Raw genomic sequence first — 17,277 nt, forward strand, 5'->3', positions numbered from 1 at the left:
TGGCCCTTTTATGACTTGTGGACTTCCAACTCCCAGAATTCCGCAGCCAGGCATACTGGCTGAGGAATTCTGGGAGTTGAAGTCCACAAGTCATAAAAGGCATGCTGGCTGAGGAATTCTGGGAGCTGAAGTCCACAAGTCATAAAAGGGCCAAGTTTGAAGACCCCTGTCATAGAAGCTCATGACAGCCATGAGCTGAATGCTTAGCTCAGATGTACATGCCACAGAATTACAGAATCAAGAACTGGTAGAGACACCTAAAAGGTAATCTAGTCCAACCCTGTGCTCGGTTTAGGATACGCTAAAGCATTTGGTCAGATGGATCTCCAGCCTGGGTTTGAAGACCTCTGATAAAGTGGAACACACCACTTCAGAAATCAGCCTTTCCCACCACTTAAATAACACTTACCATTAGGAAATTCCTCCTAATAACTTACCTCTGGATTTAATTTCCTGTAGTTTCAAGTCACTGAACTGGGTCCTATTTTCAGGGTGAGGGAAAACCCCTTAGCTTATGATAAAAGTGTGTTTGAAGAATGATTCAGTAGCGCCTTTTAAAGGCCTTGTTAGTTTTCATTCATCTTTTCTGCTTCTGGTGTGAATCAGTTATCCCTGCGAAGCTAATAAATGTCATCGAATCGACTCTATTCCTGGTTACAAAATGCAAGTACTTTATGTTTAAATCATTTAGCCCCAACATCTTTTTTTTACATTGTGGTGACCAAAATTGGATGCAGTATTCCAAGTGTAGCCTTTCCAAGGCATTGTAAAGTTGTATTAACACTTCACACGATCTTAGCAGCTTTCATGTCAGTTTAGTCAAGGATCAGTGCCCACTGCCGAGATTTTGGTCTGAGTGGCCTTTGGAAAAGAAGGAGGACCTTGATACTGTTTTTTTTTGCAATCTGCATTTTATCTATTGGCAGAAGCCTCAGGCCTTTTCACATACCATCAGATAAACCGAAGTAGGAGTTCTGCATTTAAATGTCTTTATTTAAATAATACCTAACCCATCCCTCCAGGTACATAGCTCCCCTTTCAACCTGAAATGGCACTTTGCAATAAAGTGCATTCCACAATTACAGCAGGACAGTAATAATAATAATAATAATAATAATAATAATAATAATAATAATAATAATAATAATAATATAAAGTTGGAAGGGACCTTGGAGGTCATCTAGGCCAACCCCCTGCTCAGGCAGGAAACCCTATACCATTTCAGGCAAATGGCTGTCCAGTCTCTTCTTAAAAACCTCCAGTGTTGGAGCATTCACAGCTTCTGGAGGCAGGTTGTTCCACTGGTTAATTGTCCTAACTGTCTATATAGCAGGGGTGTCAAACTCAATTTCACTGAGGGCCGCATCAGCATTGCGGTTGCCCTCAGGGGGCCGGGTGGGTGTGGCCTGGGTGGGCGTGGCCTACTGGGTGGGCGTGGCTAGAGTGCGCATGGCCTACTGGGTGGGCGTGGCCAGCTCTACATCCTTCGCATCGAGGGTGCCTAGGGGGGCCTGGGCAGGAGTGGGACAGATCTGAGGGTCTCTGGCAGAAGGAGGGTCTCTGGGCCAGGGCCAAGGCAGTGGGGGCCGTTCTCTCACTGTTTCCAGGATGGCTTCGTGGGCCTCATGAAACCACTTCACGGGCCGGATCTGACCCCCAGGCCTTGTGTTTGACATGTCTGCTATATAGTATAGTATATTAAAGTTAGTGAACAGTACAACAGGACAGGACAGTATATTAAACAGGACAGCATGTTAAAGTTAGTGAAAAGCAGTAGCCGGTAAAGACATTTTTCAAGAACAAATGGCTGTAATTTGAGGAGGCGGTGCTCGACTTACAACAGTTCATTTAATGACCGTTCAAAAACAGCACTGAAAAAGTGAGCATTTTTCACACTTACAACCATTGTAGGCGTCTGATCAAAATTCAGACGCCTGGCAACTGACTCACAGTTATGACGGTCACAGTGTCCAGGGGTCATATAATCTCCCTTTACGTCCTTCTGACAAGCAAAGTCAATGGAGAAGCCGGATTCACTTAACAACGGTATTACTAACTTAACAACTGCATTGATTCGCTTAACAACTACTGCAAGAAAGGCCGTAAAATGGGGCAAAATTCACTTAACAAATGTTTCGCTTAGCAACAGAAATATTGGCCTCAATTGCGGTCGTAAGTTGAGGATTATCTGTGCTTATTTATGCAGTAGTTCTCAAGTGCAATTGGTAATGCCTGGGTTGAAGACTAAAACCCGAGAACCAGCATAGTAATTCCCACACTAGTTTGGGAAATAAATATTGTTTGAAAGAGAGAGAATTTCTTGGAAGACTGGTGGGGAAAAAAAACCTGGACACTACAATAGATTTTCCGTCTCTGCACTCCAGTTCTTCAACCTTGCAGATCATGTACCTGGCTAAACATTTGCATTTTGAATGAGTTTTAACTCTGCTGCCGTTTGCTGGCAAATTCTCTCTGCAGCAATGCAGCCCTGCGTTGAAAACCAGGTAATATATATGCCACACACAAATTGTGTTTGAAAGGCAGTGGTGTGTGTTGGTGGGGTGGTCCTTGTCTTCTAGCCGTAGTACCCTGCGATATATATTTTTTTAAATAGACTTTAATGCTCTTTATGCTGGAATTCACCAGGATAGAGTTATACTTTGAGAGCAAATCCGATCGGAAAACCTTTGCTAGGATAATACAGTTGTGCAAGGCTTCACCGGTGTGGTTTGGTTTTTAAGGGACACCCAAATATTCGTGCATTGTTTCACAAGCAATGGCACACTCATTTGATCATGCTTTCAATCAACACAGGACACCCATGCAAATTCTGCCATGGGCTGCCATCAGCTAAAGCAGGGGTCTTCAAACTTGGCCCATTTATGACTTGTGGACTTCAACTCCCAGAATTCCTCAGCCAGTGTGCCTGGCTGGGGAATAATAATAATAATAATAATAATAATAATAATAATAATAATAATAATAATAATAAGTTGGAAGGGACCTTGGAGGTCATCTAGTCCAACCCCCTGCTCAGGCAGGAAACCCTATACCATTTCAGACAATTCTGGGAGTTGAAGTCCACAGGTCTTAAAGCTGCTAAGGTTTGGATAACCCTGATTTACTATGTTATGGGAGTGACTTATGTTTATAGTAGGCAAAGTGTGGTTTCTGTGAATCCAGCTGGGGGACCTATTTCTGCATAAAACATGCCCAACAATCTCCTTGATGCACACTCAGCCGGAAATAAGTTTTATTTAAATGAGTAGAGTTCTAGAATGCCTGCATTTGAGATCCAGTTAATGTGTAACTTTTTTGTAAATGTTTACTCATGGGAATCTTCCATTTCCTCACCTCTCTCCAGCTGCCTTACATTTTCTAAGTTTCCTGCTATTTAGGAATAATTGAGGGAAAATATGCAAATCCTCTCCTTGCAATCCCAAAGCTGCTTTTTCAGGAGGCAACTAGATTTACTTGTTTTTCTTTGAAGACGTTTCGCTTCTCATCCAAGAAGCTTCTTCAGCTCTGATTGGATGGTGGGGAATGGAAGGATTTATACTCCTTGCAGACAGCTGGTCATCTGCATTCTTTTAGAGCAGACATGTCAAACACAAGGCCCGGGGGCCAGATCCGGCCCACGAAGTGGTTTCATGTGGCCCCCGAAGCCATCCTGGAAACAGTGAGGGAACGGCTCCCACTGCCTTGTCCCTGGCCCAGAGACCCTCCTTCTGCCAGAGACCCCCAGATCTGCCCCACTCCTGCCCAGGACCCCATAGGCACCCTTGATGCCAATGATGTAGAGCTGGCCATGCCCACCCAGTAGGCCATACGCACTCTAGCCACGCCCACCCAGTAGGCCACACCCACCCTGGCCATACCACACGGCCCCCAGAGGGCAACCACAATGCTGATGTGGCCCTCAATGAAATTGAGTTTGACACCCCTGTTTTAGAGAGTCCTTGAGGCCGCTTGGAGGTTTACCTGTGAGCTCTCTAAAAGAAGGCAAATGACCAGCTGTCTGCAAGGAGTATAAATCCTTCCATTCCCCACCATCCAATCAGAGTTGAAGAAGCTTCTAGGATGAGAAGCAAAATGTCTTCAAAAAAAAACAAGAAAGTCCAGTTGCCTCTTGAAAAAAGCACCTTTGGGATAACTATGACCTGGATAACTTGGTGGAGCAGTGGGCTAATGCCTCCTTAAGTAACACCAGCTGCCTGCAATTAGTGCAGGTTCGAGTCCCACCAGGCTCAAGGTTGACTCAGCCTTCCATCCTTCCGAGGTAGGTAAAATGAGGACCCAGATTGTTGGGGGCAATTAAGCTGACTTTGTAATAATGCTGCTTGGGGTGTGTGTGAAAGACCTAATAAGCAGGCATATACATAGAATGAAGGCTACTGCTAAGCTTTGTAAGCCGCCCTGAGTCTTCGGAGAAGGGCGGGACATAAATGGAATTAAAATAATAAATAAATAAATAAATAAATAAATAAATAAATAAATAAAATAAATAATAACTGAGAATCTCCATAGACACCGTCTCCTTGCAACTTAAAACTGCACAGAAAGGACAGTTTTATAAATTTCTTTTCCCAAATACATCTGAGGAAAACAATAAGAGATTTTACTCCGGATAAAGAAAAAGAGGCAACCCTTCCCATCAAAATACAGGTAATCCTTGACTTACAACCATTCATTTAGGGACTGTTCGAAGTTACAATGTAACTGAAAAAAGTGACTTATAACCATTGTTCACACTTGTAATTGTTGCAGCATCCACACGGTCACCTGATCAAAATTTGGTAATGTTCACATATCTATGACGGTTGCAGTCCCCAGATCACGTGATCACTTTTTTCAACCTGCCTCTAGAAGTGGTGAATTCTCCAACACTGGAAGTTTTTGTCTGAAATGGTATAGGGTTTCCTGCCTGAGCAGGGGGTTGGACTAGATGACCTCCAAGATCCCTTCCAACTTTATTATTATTATATCATCATCATCATCATCATCATCATTATTATTATCATCATCATTATTAACATTATCATTATTATCATTATCATTATTAACCTCCTGATAACGAAAGTCAATGAGGAAGCCAGATTCATTTAACAGCCATGTTACTCATTTAACAAATGCAGTGTGGCAAGAAAGGTTGTAAAATGAACCAAAATTTACTTAACCAATGTCTCGCTTAGCAACAGACACTTTGGGTTCCATTGTGGTCATAAGATGAGGACTTAATAACCGTGTTCCTAACTTAACAATTGCAGTGATTCACTTAACAATTCTGGCAAGCGAGGTCGTAAAACAGGGCAAAACTCACTTAACAATTGTCTTGCTTAGCAATGGAAATCTTGGTGTCAATTTCCTGAGAACAATTAACCAGTGAAACAAATTGTCTCCAGAAGCGGTGAATGCTCCAACACTGGAAGTTTTTAAGAAGAGACCGGACAGCCATTTGTCTGAAATGGTATAGGGCAGGGTTTCTTACCTGAGCAGGGGGTTGGACTAGATGAGCTCCAAGGTCCGGTCCAACTGTATTGTTGTTGTTGTTGTTGTTGTTATGTCGCTAAACCCACAATGAGAACACACAGCTTTAAGAAGAGACTAGACAGACACCTGTCTGAAATGGTATAGGTTCTCCCGCTTGAGCAGGGGGTTGGACTAGAAGACCTCCAAGGTCCCTTCCGGCCCGGTTATTCTATTCCAGCGTTTCCCAACCTTAGGAACTTGAAGATGCGTGGACTTCAACTCCCAGAATTCCCCAGCCAGCATAGCTGGCTGGGGAATTCTGGGAGTTGAAGTCCACGCATCTTCAAGTTCCTAAGGTTGGGAAACGCTGTTCTATTCTACTTTAATTGCGGTCGGAAGCAGAGGACTACCTGTAAAACTGAAAAGGTGTTTGGTTTCTTTAAAAAAAAAAAAATTCCCGGAAGGCAAGGCACCAACTGAACTCTGGCCCAGCCTCGCCCACAGTTTGACCTCACTTTGGGAACGTCTGAAACACAGGTCGGGGAAGATTGATTTAAAAATAAAAAAAAACAAGTTTCTGTTCTCGGGCAAGTCGGAGCGGAGGCGAAGTCGAGCGCGGGAGGGGCGGGGCGCCGAGGTGGGAAAGTGGGCGGAGCCACGGAGAGCAGGTGAAACCGAGGCCGGGCAGAAGTTTGGCTCAGAAGGCGCTGCCGGCGCTGGGCTGGGCGGCTGGTTTCTGTTTCGCGACGGGGCGGGCGCGGCCAGACCCGCGTGGCCGGCGGCAGGGCAGGCGGCGGCGGCTGAAGCACCCGGGGCGGGCTGGCTCGGGAAGGGAGCCATGGCGCGGGAGCTGAGCCAAGCCGAGCTGCTGGATTTCCTCTGCCAGGCCGGGGGGCGAGTGGCCAACGCCGCCTTGCTGGGCCACTTCAAGCGCTTCTTGCGCGACCCGCAGGCGCCCCCCGCCCAGCTCCAGCACCGCCGCCAGCTCTTCAAGGGCTTCGTCAACTCCGTGGCCACCGTCAGCCAGGACGGGCCCGGCGCCGCCACCTACGTGGTGCTCAGGAAGCGGTACCGGGACCTGGTCGGGGAGGAGCCGCGACCGACGCCCCACGACGGTCACCTCGCTGAGCCGCCGCCGCCTCCACCGCATCTGCAGGGTCGAGCCGGCAAATCGCCACCGCCTCTGCAGGGTCGAGCCGGCAAATCGCCACCGCCTCTGCAGGGTCGAGCCGGCAAATCGCCACCGCCGCCGCTCCAGCAGGCCAGGTGGGAGCGCGCGGGGAGGTCCCGGGAAGCCGCTTCTCCCCGGGAAATTCCCGGGCCGGATGGCAGCGGCCGACTCTCGGATGGCCAACCGGCGGCGGGCCGCCGGGCTGCCAAGTGCCCGTCCGGCACACCTGGAGCCGGACCGCGGCCTCCGCTGCCCGCCAGCCCGACCCTGGGCTGCCTGGGAAGAGAGAAAAAACGTCCCCGGCCGCCCCTCGCGGAGCCCGCCGCCCCGGATCCGCCGCTCCTACAGGAAAGGGCGCAGCGGTCCAACGGCCTCGGTTTACCCGTCGGAGAAATGGGCGCGCTTCCATGTGCCGGCAGTGCCCAGCAAAGGATTCGGGATTGGATCGTTACTCATCATTCGGCTGCCGCTGAGCCATTCTGCCCCCTCGAAGAAGAGGACGCCTGGCCGGTCAAAGCTGGGTCTCAAAGCTCAGAGTTACGCGCCTGCCGTCCTTGGGGATCCCTGGATTTCGGTCCGAGGTCGGAGTCCTCTGAGGGCTGGTGGGACCCCTCTGTGCCCGTCTTCCGCAGCATCCGCTGCCGGCTTTCCTTGCAGGATTTGGAGGACCATCTGGAGCAGGAGAGCTCGGCCAGCGAAGAAGGCAGCAGCAGCGCCAGCTGGGGAAGCAGCTCCCATCGCGGGGAAGGGGAAATGGGCAGGATGAACAATGGGTGCATCCGAAACTCAGCTGGGTGCCAGGGGCCTGGGGGCACCCCTCACAGCAATGGCCTGGCGGGGATGACCTTTGCCCAGGCCAGCCAAGACTCCAAGAATGGCAAGTCCCCTCCGCACGTTGCTTTGCTGCACCGGGTTGTTGGAAGGGCTGCCATTCTGGGCAAAGCAGAAGGCGGGGCTCTGTTGAAGCCAAAGCCGCGGAAGATGGACGGACCGGCATCCCCAACTCTGGATGCCCCCTTAAGTCCCTGGTTGGCAGCCCGACAAAGATCCGTGGCAAATGCCCCGTTTGTGGAGAGGCTGGCCCCTAACTCAGATGGGCTTGCTGAGCACAGGTCTTCCTTGGTACCCTTGGACGGTCGAGAACACACCTGGCTGGTGAAAATCGCTGCGGGGTCCTGGATGCAGGTCCGGGTACTGCTCCAGGAAGACCCTCAGCTGGTGCTCCACAAGGACTTCATCTCTGGCTTCACGGTGCTTCACTGGCTGGCTAAACACGGGAACGCCCAGGTGTTGCAGGACTTTGTCACCGGTGCACAGGAGGCAGGGATTGCGCTGGACGTGAACGTCAGGTCCGGTTGTGGCTACACCCCGCTGCACCTGGCAGCCATCCACAGTCACCCCCTGATCATGAAGATCCTGGTGCAGAAGCTGCAGTGCCGGACTCAAGTCCGGGACAGTAGCGGCAAGAAACCTTGGCAGTATTTGAGCACCAGCGCTTCTGGAGAAATATGGCAGCTTTTGGGGGGCCCACGAGGCAGGACCATCTTCCCAACTCATCCAATCATCCGACCATCCACGGCCTCTTCATCATCATCAGCGCCCCTAGCCAGGAAAGTGAGCAGAAAGCCCTCCTTAGCCAACTACTTGAAGCCTCAACATATGAAATGGAAAGTGGGGTACATGTGCCCCATCGTACAGGAGACGGAGGAATACAGTGATTAACAACTGCTGTTGTGGCCTTGGGCCAAGACCAAGTGGGGATCTTGATGATCCGGCTCTCCCAAGATGTTAAGGGCTCAGGCTGTTTCTGAGCTCATTAGCTATGTTTAGGGAGAAACTGGAGGAAGAATGGCACTTTATTCCTGAACATGTTTGGACATTTAAGTTTAACTGGGATGGGGAGAATTGCTTTACATATCCCATGCAAAAAGCTTGGGTCTTCAGTCCGTCCTGCAAAATGCTTAGGGGGAATTCTCTGGGCAACCTCGAATAAGCCTTTCAGGTCTGTTGCCGAGAATCTGCACTTTAGCGTTTCTTTTTTTTTCCCCTTGCAAAAAAAACTGTTGGGTGAGAGGAACAGCAGTCTCTCTGGAAGGGTGGGTGGGTGGGTGGGGAAATAAGGATCAATTTTAGATCCACGTTGGCTTTGAAGCACGGGAAGGTCTTTATGCAAAGACCTTTGAGTAGGGTGTTTGGAGAAGGGGAGAAATGCAGGTTGTCCCTGAAACTACAATGTCAGTATTGCCAAATGCCATATAAGGGACCCAAAAAGAAGGTTGTCATTTGCACTCTTCCCTCACCAGCTGTGATGAATTCTTAACCGTTTGCCTTTTGGGGACATGTTAAAAAAGATGGGCGGGCTGGAATGTCTTAATTAGGTTGGCTAACCTCATTGCAAAGAGTTTTAAACCTTCAAAGAAAAATGCCCAGAGGTTAAAAGAGACAATGAACTTCAACCCACTTGGGAGCTAAAAAGAGACCTAACAGAAACTTGATTTTATTTTATTACCCTTAAGGCCTGTTAATAAACCTTATTGCTGCTTACATGTACACTTTCGCATCTTCGTGTTTACCTTGGACTAGAGGGATTTGCTTGTGTGGCACTGCTACTTAAAGCTAGCCTGAAATGCAGAGTTTGCACATGCTTCTAAGGATAGGTGTCTATGGGGATTCTCAGTCATCCAACTCATGGTGGTCCCAAAGATGCTTTTTGACAAGGCAGCTAGACTTTCTTGTTTTTCTTTGAAGACCTTTCCGCTTCTCATCCAAGAAGCTTCTTCAGCTCTGACTGGATGGTGAGGAATGGAAGGGTTTATATTCCTTGCAGACAGCTGGTCATTTGCCTTCTTTTAGGGCAGACATGTCAAACTCGCGACGTCACATGACGTCACGCAACGTCTCGGAACTTTTTCCCATTGCCGGCAATGGGATGGGCGCGGTTTCTCCGTGACACTCCGGCCCGTGGGCCGGCAGTTTGACACCCCTGTTTTAGGGAGTCCTTGAGGCCACCTGGAGGTTTATCTGTGTCCCCAGGATCACCTGAGTGGTGCAAATGGGTGTGGAGCCTTCTTGGAACTGCTGAAAATCGTCCCATTCCCCAGGTTACAACCAGGCTACAGCTCAGCACTGTGTAACCCAGGGGTCTTCAAACTTGGCCCTTTTGTGACTTGTGGACCTCGTCTCCCAGAATTCCTCAGCCAGGCACGCTGAACTGAGGAATTCTGGGAGTTGAAGTCCACAAGACACAAAAGGGCCAAGTTTGAAGACCCCTGCTTTATAGAATAACATGTGGAAGGTTTTTTTTTTTTTGCAGTGGCACCTTGTGAGTGCTGGAGAATAGCTGCCCGACAGATTGATGCTCTCACCGGAGAACATTTAGTGAAGACACTAGAGCTTAACTCAGATTATAGGATTTGCAGATGATGGTTCTGGTTTGACCCTAGCTAGGGTCTTGGCTTAGCATATGTGAATTCAACCATTGTAGTTTGCATGTAATGGTTTAGGGTTTAATCAGTGCTCAAGAAACCATAGTCAAGTTGATTTGTGGTCTGATAGATGATAGACTAGCAACAGTAGTACAGGTGGCCCTCAACAACAGTTTGTTCAATGACCAAGGCCAAGGGCATTGAAAAAAGTGTTTTAAGACCATTTTTCACATGATCATTGCAACATCCCCATGGTCACGTGATCAAAATTTCGACATTTGGCAACCGACCCGTATTTATGACAGTTGCAGAGTCCCGGGGCCATGTGATCACCTTTTGCGGCGTTCTGAGAAGCAAAGTTAATGGGGAAGCCAGATGCACTTAACAGCTGTGTTAGTAATTTAACAGCTGCAGTGATTTACTTCACAAATCTGGCAAGGGAAGTCGTAAAATGGATCAAAACTCACTTAACAAATTTCTCACTTAGCAACATAAATGCTGGCCTTAGTTGTGGTCGTAAGTCGAGGACTACCTGTAGTTCAGCCCTGAGCTATAAATATTCTCCTCTATCAGAGTTTCTTTGTTTTTTGTAGCACGCTTGGCAAAATTCAGCCACCTTAGTTTGAAAAATGCTAGGTTATAAATTGGCGTGTGGAATTGGCTCGAAATAATTTTTTGATAAACAAACAATGCCTGAGGACAGTGTGAAAACCTTGTCATTAAAACCACCTCAAAGGGATTGTGGATGCTTGCTTAATGGAGAACAAGGGAATAAAAACGACAGGTGCTCAACTCTATCCTTGTGAAAGACATCCCGAATTAACAGTGACATATTTCTTAGCAAGCAAAGGCTGATCAGCAGGGTTGTTTGTATCCCTTTCCCCCCCCCCCCCCACGTTTGGGACCCCCTTCACTCTTGTGAATTCAAAGCTTCCAGGGATGATGGGCAGAACTAACTGGAAAGAATTTTAGGAATTTTAAGATTCTGGGAGGGACTTGCCTGCAGAGATGGCATAATTCAGCCCAAGAGTTTAAAAGATTCCATTCTTGGTGCAACTAGGGGGAAAAAAATCACACTTGCAATTTCTGTGAGTTTATGGTGAAAATCTGGGGAAAAAAGGCAGTTGCCAACCACTTCCTTAATGTTACCAATGTGAGGGCACGGCCATGAAGTCATCCTGAGTCAAACTTGACCTCAAGGAGACATTTCCATTTTATACGGCCACGCGGTCAGAGGAGATGCATAGATCACTGTCACGCTCAGTGCTTTTTTTGTAAAACAAAAAGGTGCCGGAACTCACACATGTCATACAACCCGCCTTGCCTATGTTGTGATTCAGGGTCAGCCTGTGGGTTCGGCAGTTGGGTCAGACAACTCAGAGGAGGAGGGGCGTGTTAAAGACCTTGCTGAGGGGGTTGAAGATCTTGCTGATGATAGCCCTCAGCCAGGCCCCTCCCACTTGGTCACCACGGAGACCCAGCTGTGTGAGCCTGACAGTGTGGATGAAGATGACCCACAGCTGGCCCTGTTCAAGGACGCCTGACGCAGGAGGCAGTCAATTAGGAGTAAACAGAGGAAGGCAGTGGGGCTTCTCGGAAGGAGGCAGAGAGAGGCCACGCCCTGAACTCTATATAAGGGAAATGTGTGGGAGGGCTGGTTTGCTGAAGGCAACCGCTTGGATGGTTCATGTTTCTTAAAGCTCCTGTTTCTTGGTTCGTGTCTTGTTTGTTTTTGTAGCTATAAATTTGGCAGGCGTAATTCCAGCCTCTTGCCGTTTGTAAAGGGGTTGTCCCTGCCTTTTCTGCAGGGCCGGTAGCAGGCTGGTACAGAACAGCCTACCCTACAAGGTTCCATCCAAAAAAGGTGCCGGAACTCCGTTCTGAGCGTTCTATGACAAAAAAAGCCCTGGTCACGCTACACAACGCTGATGCTGCCCCTTCCCCCAGTGCAGTCAAAGGTAAGCCTAACTCCCGTCTCCTGCAGGGCACTTTAAACGTGTTTGCTGGCACTGCTGATCAGTTTTCCCTGACCGCTGTTTACATTTCTTGCTACAGAAGCGTTTTTCCCGATGTCACGTTTTATTGCTTAGTTATTTGTCCACTGCAGTTGTAATTGAAAGGGAGCCGAGAAGGTCAGGAGGCAGAACTGGAATTAAAGCATAAAGTACCTCTGGCACCTGTGATTAACTGCAGCACAGGCAAACAGGTATGTAGTTCAAGACCGTTTAATGAACGTATTAATTACCTTTCTGAGCCCAGGAACAAATGGGAGAAGAGTAAGATGCCTGGAGATTATGTGAGCTTTCTGAAACTTTCCTCACATTTGATGAGTCTGCCAGATCGGGAAGAGCTGAAATCCTTGACTCCTGCCCTTGTTAGCGTCCAGATAGAGGACTGCAATTCGTTTTGTGTAGGGCTGTCCTTGAAAATGGCTCAGAAAGTGCAGCTGATCTCCATTACAGAATGTGGTTGCCGATTGATGTCTGTCAATCCAGTAGACAGCATCTGCTTCCAGGAGGCTCCTAGATTCCAACCGGGGTGCTGGTAGCCAACAATAACATGACTACAACACAGTTCTCAGGTACTGTAGAATCTACACATCTACAGTGAGAGTATCACCCCAGAAGAGTACATAAAAAAAGGTTAAATCGTGGCAACTGGACCAAAGTTTATTAAACCAAGACGTTTTCGTTACTCACCCAAGTAACTTCTTCAGTCAAAATGAATTTTTTTGGGTTAGGCAGAAGAGAGTCAGAAAGTCGTTGGGATGAACTAACTCTTCCAGGGGTTTCTCCCCAAAATGAAATGCAATTTGTAAATGTAGACTCAATCATCCATGTGCAAATCTGACTCTCTGCTTAACCGAAAATTTTCGTTTTGACTAAAGAAGTTACTTGGATGAGTAACAAAATGCTTCGTTTAATAAACTTTGGTCTAGTTGCACATGCTTTCACCTTTTTACATGCTTTTGCCCTGGTTGGTTGAGATTAAAAAGATATTAGCAATATCAATAGCATTTAGGCTTGTACATATATTGCAATAATAATAATAATAATAATAATAATAATAATAATAATAATAATAATAATAATAATAATAATAATAATAATAGTTGGAAGGGACCTTGGAGGTCATCTAGTCCAACCCCCTGCTCATGCAGGAAACTGTATATCATTTCAGACAAATGGCTGTCCATTCTCCTCTTAGAAAATTCCATTGTTGGAGCACTCACAGCTTGTTGTTCCACTGATTGATTGTCCTCACTGTGAAGAAATTTCTCCTTAGTTCTAGGATGCTTCTCTCTTTGGTTAGATTCCATCCATTTCTTCTTGTCCTGCCTTCAGGCACTTTGGAGAATAGCTTGACTCCCTCTTCTTTGTGGCAACCCCCGAGATATTGGAACATGGCTATCATGTCCCCCCTCTTCCTTCTCTTCATTAAACTAGACCGGGGTAGGCAACCTTGGCTCTTTTATGATTCATGGACTTCAACTCCCAGAATTCCTGAGCCAGCCATGCTGAGGGAAAAGGGAGAGGTTTCCAAGCTGAGCCATGCTGACTCAGGGAATTCTGGGAGTTGAAGTCCATATTTCTAAGGCAGGGGTAAGCAACCTTGGCTCTTTTATGACTCGTGGACTTCAACTCCCAGAATTCCTGAGCCAGCCATGCTGAGGGAAAAGGGAGAGGTTTCCAAGCTGAGCCATGCTGACTCAGGGAATTCTGGGAGTCCATATTTCTAAGGCATGGGTAAGCAACCTTGGCCCTTTTATGACTCGCGGACTTCAACTCCCAGAATTCCTGAGCCAGCCATGCTGAGGGGAAAGGGAGAGGTTTCCAAGCTGAGCCTTGCTGGCTCAGGAATTCTGGGAGTTGAAGTCCACGAGTCATAAAAGAGCCAAGGTTGCCTACCCCTGTCCCTGGGTCATTAAGCAGATGGTGTGAAGGAGTTGCCCCTGGAAAAGCTCCTACGCAGGGCCAGAATCCCTCCAGCTCACCCCCCACTTCCCCTCTCAAAGAGGCTGCCTGAAAAAAGTCCACCTTGAAGTGTCAAGAATTTAACTAAATTTCCCTATCATACACCACAGACTGACAGGATTGGAAGGGACCTTGGGGGCCTTCAGAAACCCAAGCAGGATTTGGGCAGAGAGTGTTTGCAGCTTGGGGCATTTGTAACCAGCCCCCAGAGACAAGAGGACTCCGTATAAAAGGAAGAGGGCATTATGAGCTCGTCTGATTAATCAAATTTTGAATTGGAGGAGGAGAGCTTGAGTATTCTGTCCTTGCAACTCAAGAAGCAGCACGTTCTCAAAGCTAAAACATTATAAGGAACGGTTTCTGGAATTGGGTATGTCTGCCAACCTAGCAGTTCGAAAGCACGTAAAAATGCAAGTAGAAAAATAGGGACCACGACGGTGGGAAGGTAACAGCGTTCCGTGCGCCTTTGGCGTCTAGTCATGCCGGCCACATGACCACGGAGACGCCCTCGGACAAGCGCTGGCTCTTCGGCTTTGAAATGGAGATGAGCACCGGCCCCTAGAGTCGGAAACGACTAGCACGCATGTGCAGGGGAACCTTTACCTTTACCTTTAGTTTAATGAAGAGAAGGACGAGGGGTGATATGATAGCAGTCTTCCAGTATCTCAGGGGCTGCCCCAAAGAAGAGGGAGTCAAGCTATTCTCCAAAGCGCCCGAAGGCAGGACAAGAAGCAACGGATGGAAACTAGTCAAGGAGAGAAGCAACCTAGAACTAAGAAGAAATTTCCTGACAGTTAGAACAATTAACCAGTGGAACAACCTGCCTCCTGAAGTTGTAAATGCTCCAACACTGGAGGTTTTTAAGAAGCGATTGGACAGGCATTTGTCTGAAATGGTATAGGGTTTCCTGCATAAGCAGTGGGGTGGACTACTAGATGATCTCAAAGGTCCCTTCCATCATTATCATCTATTATTGTTGTTGTTGTTGTTGTGTCTGCAGTCAAGACTCAGGACAGGATCAGTCAGAGGAGGCCCCTGCACTCCTGGAGCAATCAGATAATCAGCTATCTGTCGTAGAAGCACAGCAGCAAGTAGAATGACCTGATCTGGAACCCAATCAGGAACGTGTCTTTGGCCCTTGCACACAGAGGAAAGTCAAGTAAGTAGAAGAGAAAGTTCAGAGATGGTCTTCAAAAGAAAGAGGCATGTGTCAGGAAAATAGACATCCTGAAACAGTGGTATAACGTAAGGCTTGGGAATCAAGTTTCTGTGGGCAAATAACTAACTCTAACTCCAATCTCAGACCTGACTTTCTGAATCTGCGCTGCTTCTGATTCCTTGATGGACTTTTGGCATAGCATAATTAGCTTTGATTGTGTTTTTTTTTTTGGATCTTGGGATTTGTCTGCACAGAACTTTGGCTTCCAAGTAAGCTTGTTTGCTTTTCTCGAGTCCTTACGTTCCTGTGCCCTGGTAGGATTTATAACTGCCATAAAGACTGATGTGAGTCTGACCTCCTGCCTTTGTTATTTCTAGTACAGGACCAAGCAAACTTCCAAATTCTGGAACCATTTAAGTCCATAAGAACCCATAGGTACTCTTAATAAATGAAAGCTTCAGTACTTAGAAATGTGGTTGCTTGCCAAAAAAATAAATAAATGCAGAAGTAGAATGCGGCTGGAAATAGCCAAAATCAATTTCATGTTTGCCTTCTGATAAATGTTTTATGACCATATCCATCACTCTTTGTGGGAACCGTGGCGGCTCAGGGTTTAGAATGCAGTATCGTTGGCTAATTCTGCCACCTGCCAGCAGTTCGATCCTGACTAGCTCAAGGTTGATTCAGCTTTCCATCCTTCCAAGATCGGTAAAATGAGGACCCAAATTGCTGGGGGCAATATGCAAATAATGCTTACGTTGTAAACCACCCAGAGAGTGTGCTGTAAAGTGCTATGGGGCAATATACAAGGCTAAATGCTATTGATATTGCTAATCTCCCCCTGTCTTTTTAAACAAAGATGATCAGGGGACTGGAGGCTAAAACATACAAGGAACGGCTGCTGGAATTGGGTATGTCTAGTAGTTTAATGAACAGAAGGACATGGGGGAACATGATAGCAGTGTTACAATATCTCAGGGGCTTCCATAAAGAAGAGGGAGTCAAGTATTCTCCAAAGCCCCTGAAGGCAGGACAAGAAGCAACGGATGGAAACTAGTCAAGGAGAGAAGCAGCCTAGAACTAAGGAGAAATTTCCTGACAGTTAGAACAATTAACCAGTGGAACAACCTGCCTCCAGAAGCGGTGAATGCTCCAACACTGGAGGTTTTTAAGAAGAGACTGGACAGCCATTTGTCTGAAATGGTATAGCGTTTCCTGCCTGAGCAGGGGGTTGGACTAGATGACCTCCAAGGTCCCTTCCAATTTTATTATTATTATTATTAACCATGAGATGGTAAGTTCTAATCCCACCCAGCTCAGGCGTGAAAGCTGGCTGGCTGAGTTTGGGCCAATCGCCACATGACGGGGATTTCTGATCCCACCTTAGGGATGAAAGCTGGGTGGCTGAGTTTGGGCCAATTACCAAGAGACTGAGTTCCAGTCTCACCTGAGGCCTGGAAGATGGTTGGGTGATTTGGGGACAGTCACTGTCTATCATCCCAGCCCACCTCACAGGGTTGTTGTGAGGAAAATAGGAGGAGGAAGGAGCATTAGGTATGTTGCCCTGATTCATAAAAATAATAATGGCAGGATATAAATAAATAAAGCTTTGCAAAGGATAACTGTAGCTTAAAGGTTGGAATGGATGCCAAAGCTCTGAGTGACCCGCCTTTTGCCTGGCTGAGCTGGTCTCCCTGCTTATTCCTCCTTTCAAAAGTTGTTTATAAGTGGATTGGAAACTCGAGGGAGTGATGAGTTTGCCATTGAACTTTGTCAACACTTTAGACAATAAACTTGCTAAGCGATACTTAATTCCTCTCTCACCACAGGATAAAGGATGAGGATAAACATATGCTAACCTGAACTTAGCAGAGGAAGGGCGGAAACAAGCCATAACATACTTAGATGAGTGAAGCATAAACCTACACTTAATTTCATAAATCATCAATCATAATAGTAAAGTTGGAAGGGACCTTGGAGGTCATCTAGTCCAACCCCCTGCTCAGACAGGAAGCCCTATACCATTTCAGACAAATGGCTGTCAAGTCGCTTCTTAAAAACCTCCAGTGTTGGAGCATT

At 47.2% G+C, this 17,277-nt stretch overlaps 1 protein-coding gene across 1 annotated transcript; it reads left to right on the plus strand.

The window, feature by feature from the left end:
* The first annotated feature begins 5,886 nt into the window (after positions 1-5,886).
* Positions 5,887-9,174, plus strand: SOWAHB (sosondowah ankyrin repeat domain family member B). Its single transcript, XM_083368034.1, has one exon. The coding sequence runs from the start codon at positions 6,308-6,310 to the stop codon at positions 8,360-8,362; it is 2,055 nt and encodes a 684-aa protein (XP_083224160.1). The 5' UTR covers positions 5,887-6,307; the 3' UTR covers positions 8,363-9,174.
* The last annotated feature ends 8,103 nt before the right edge of the window (positions 9,175-17,277 follow it).

The sequence above is a fragment of the Vipera ursinii genome, assembly GCF_947247035.1.
Source record: "Vipera ursinii genome assembly, chromosome: 7".
NCBI classification, from domain to species: Eukaryota; Metazoa; Chordata; class Lepidosauria; order Squamata; family Viperidae; genus Vipera; species Vipera ursinii.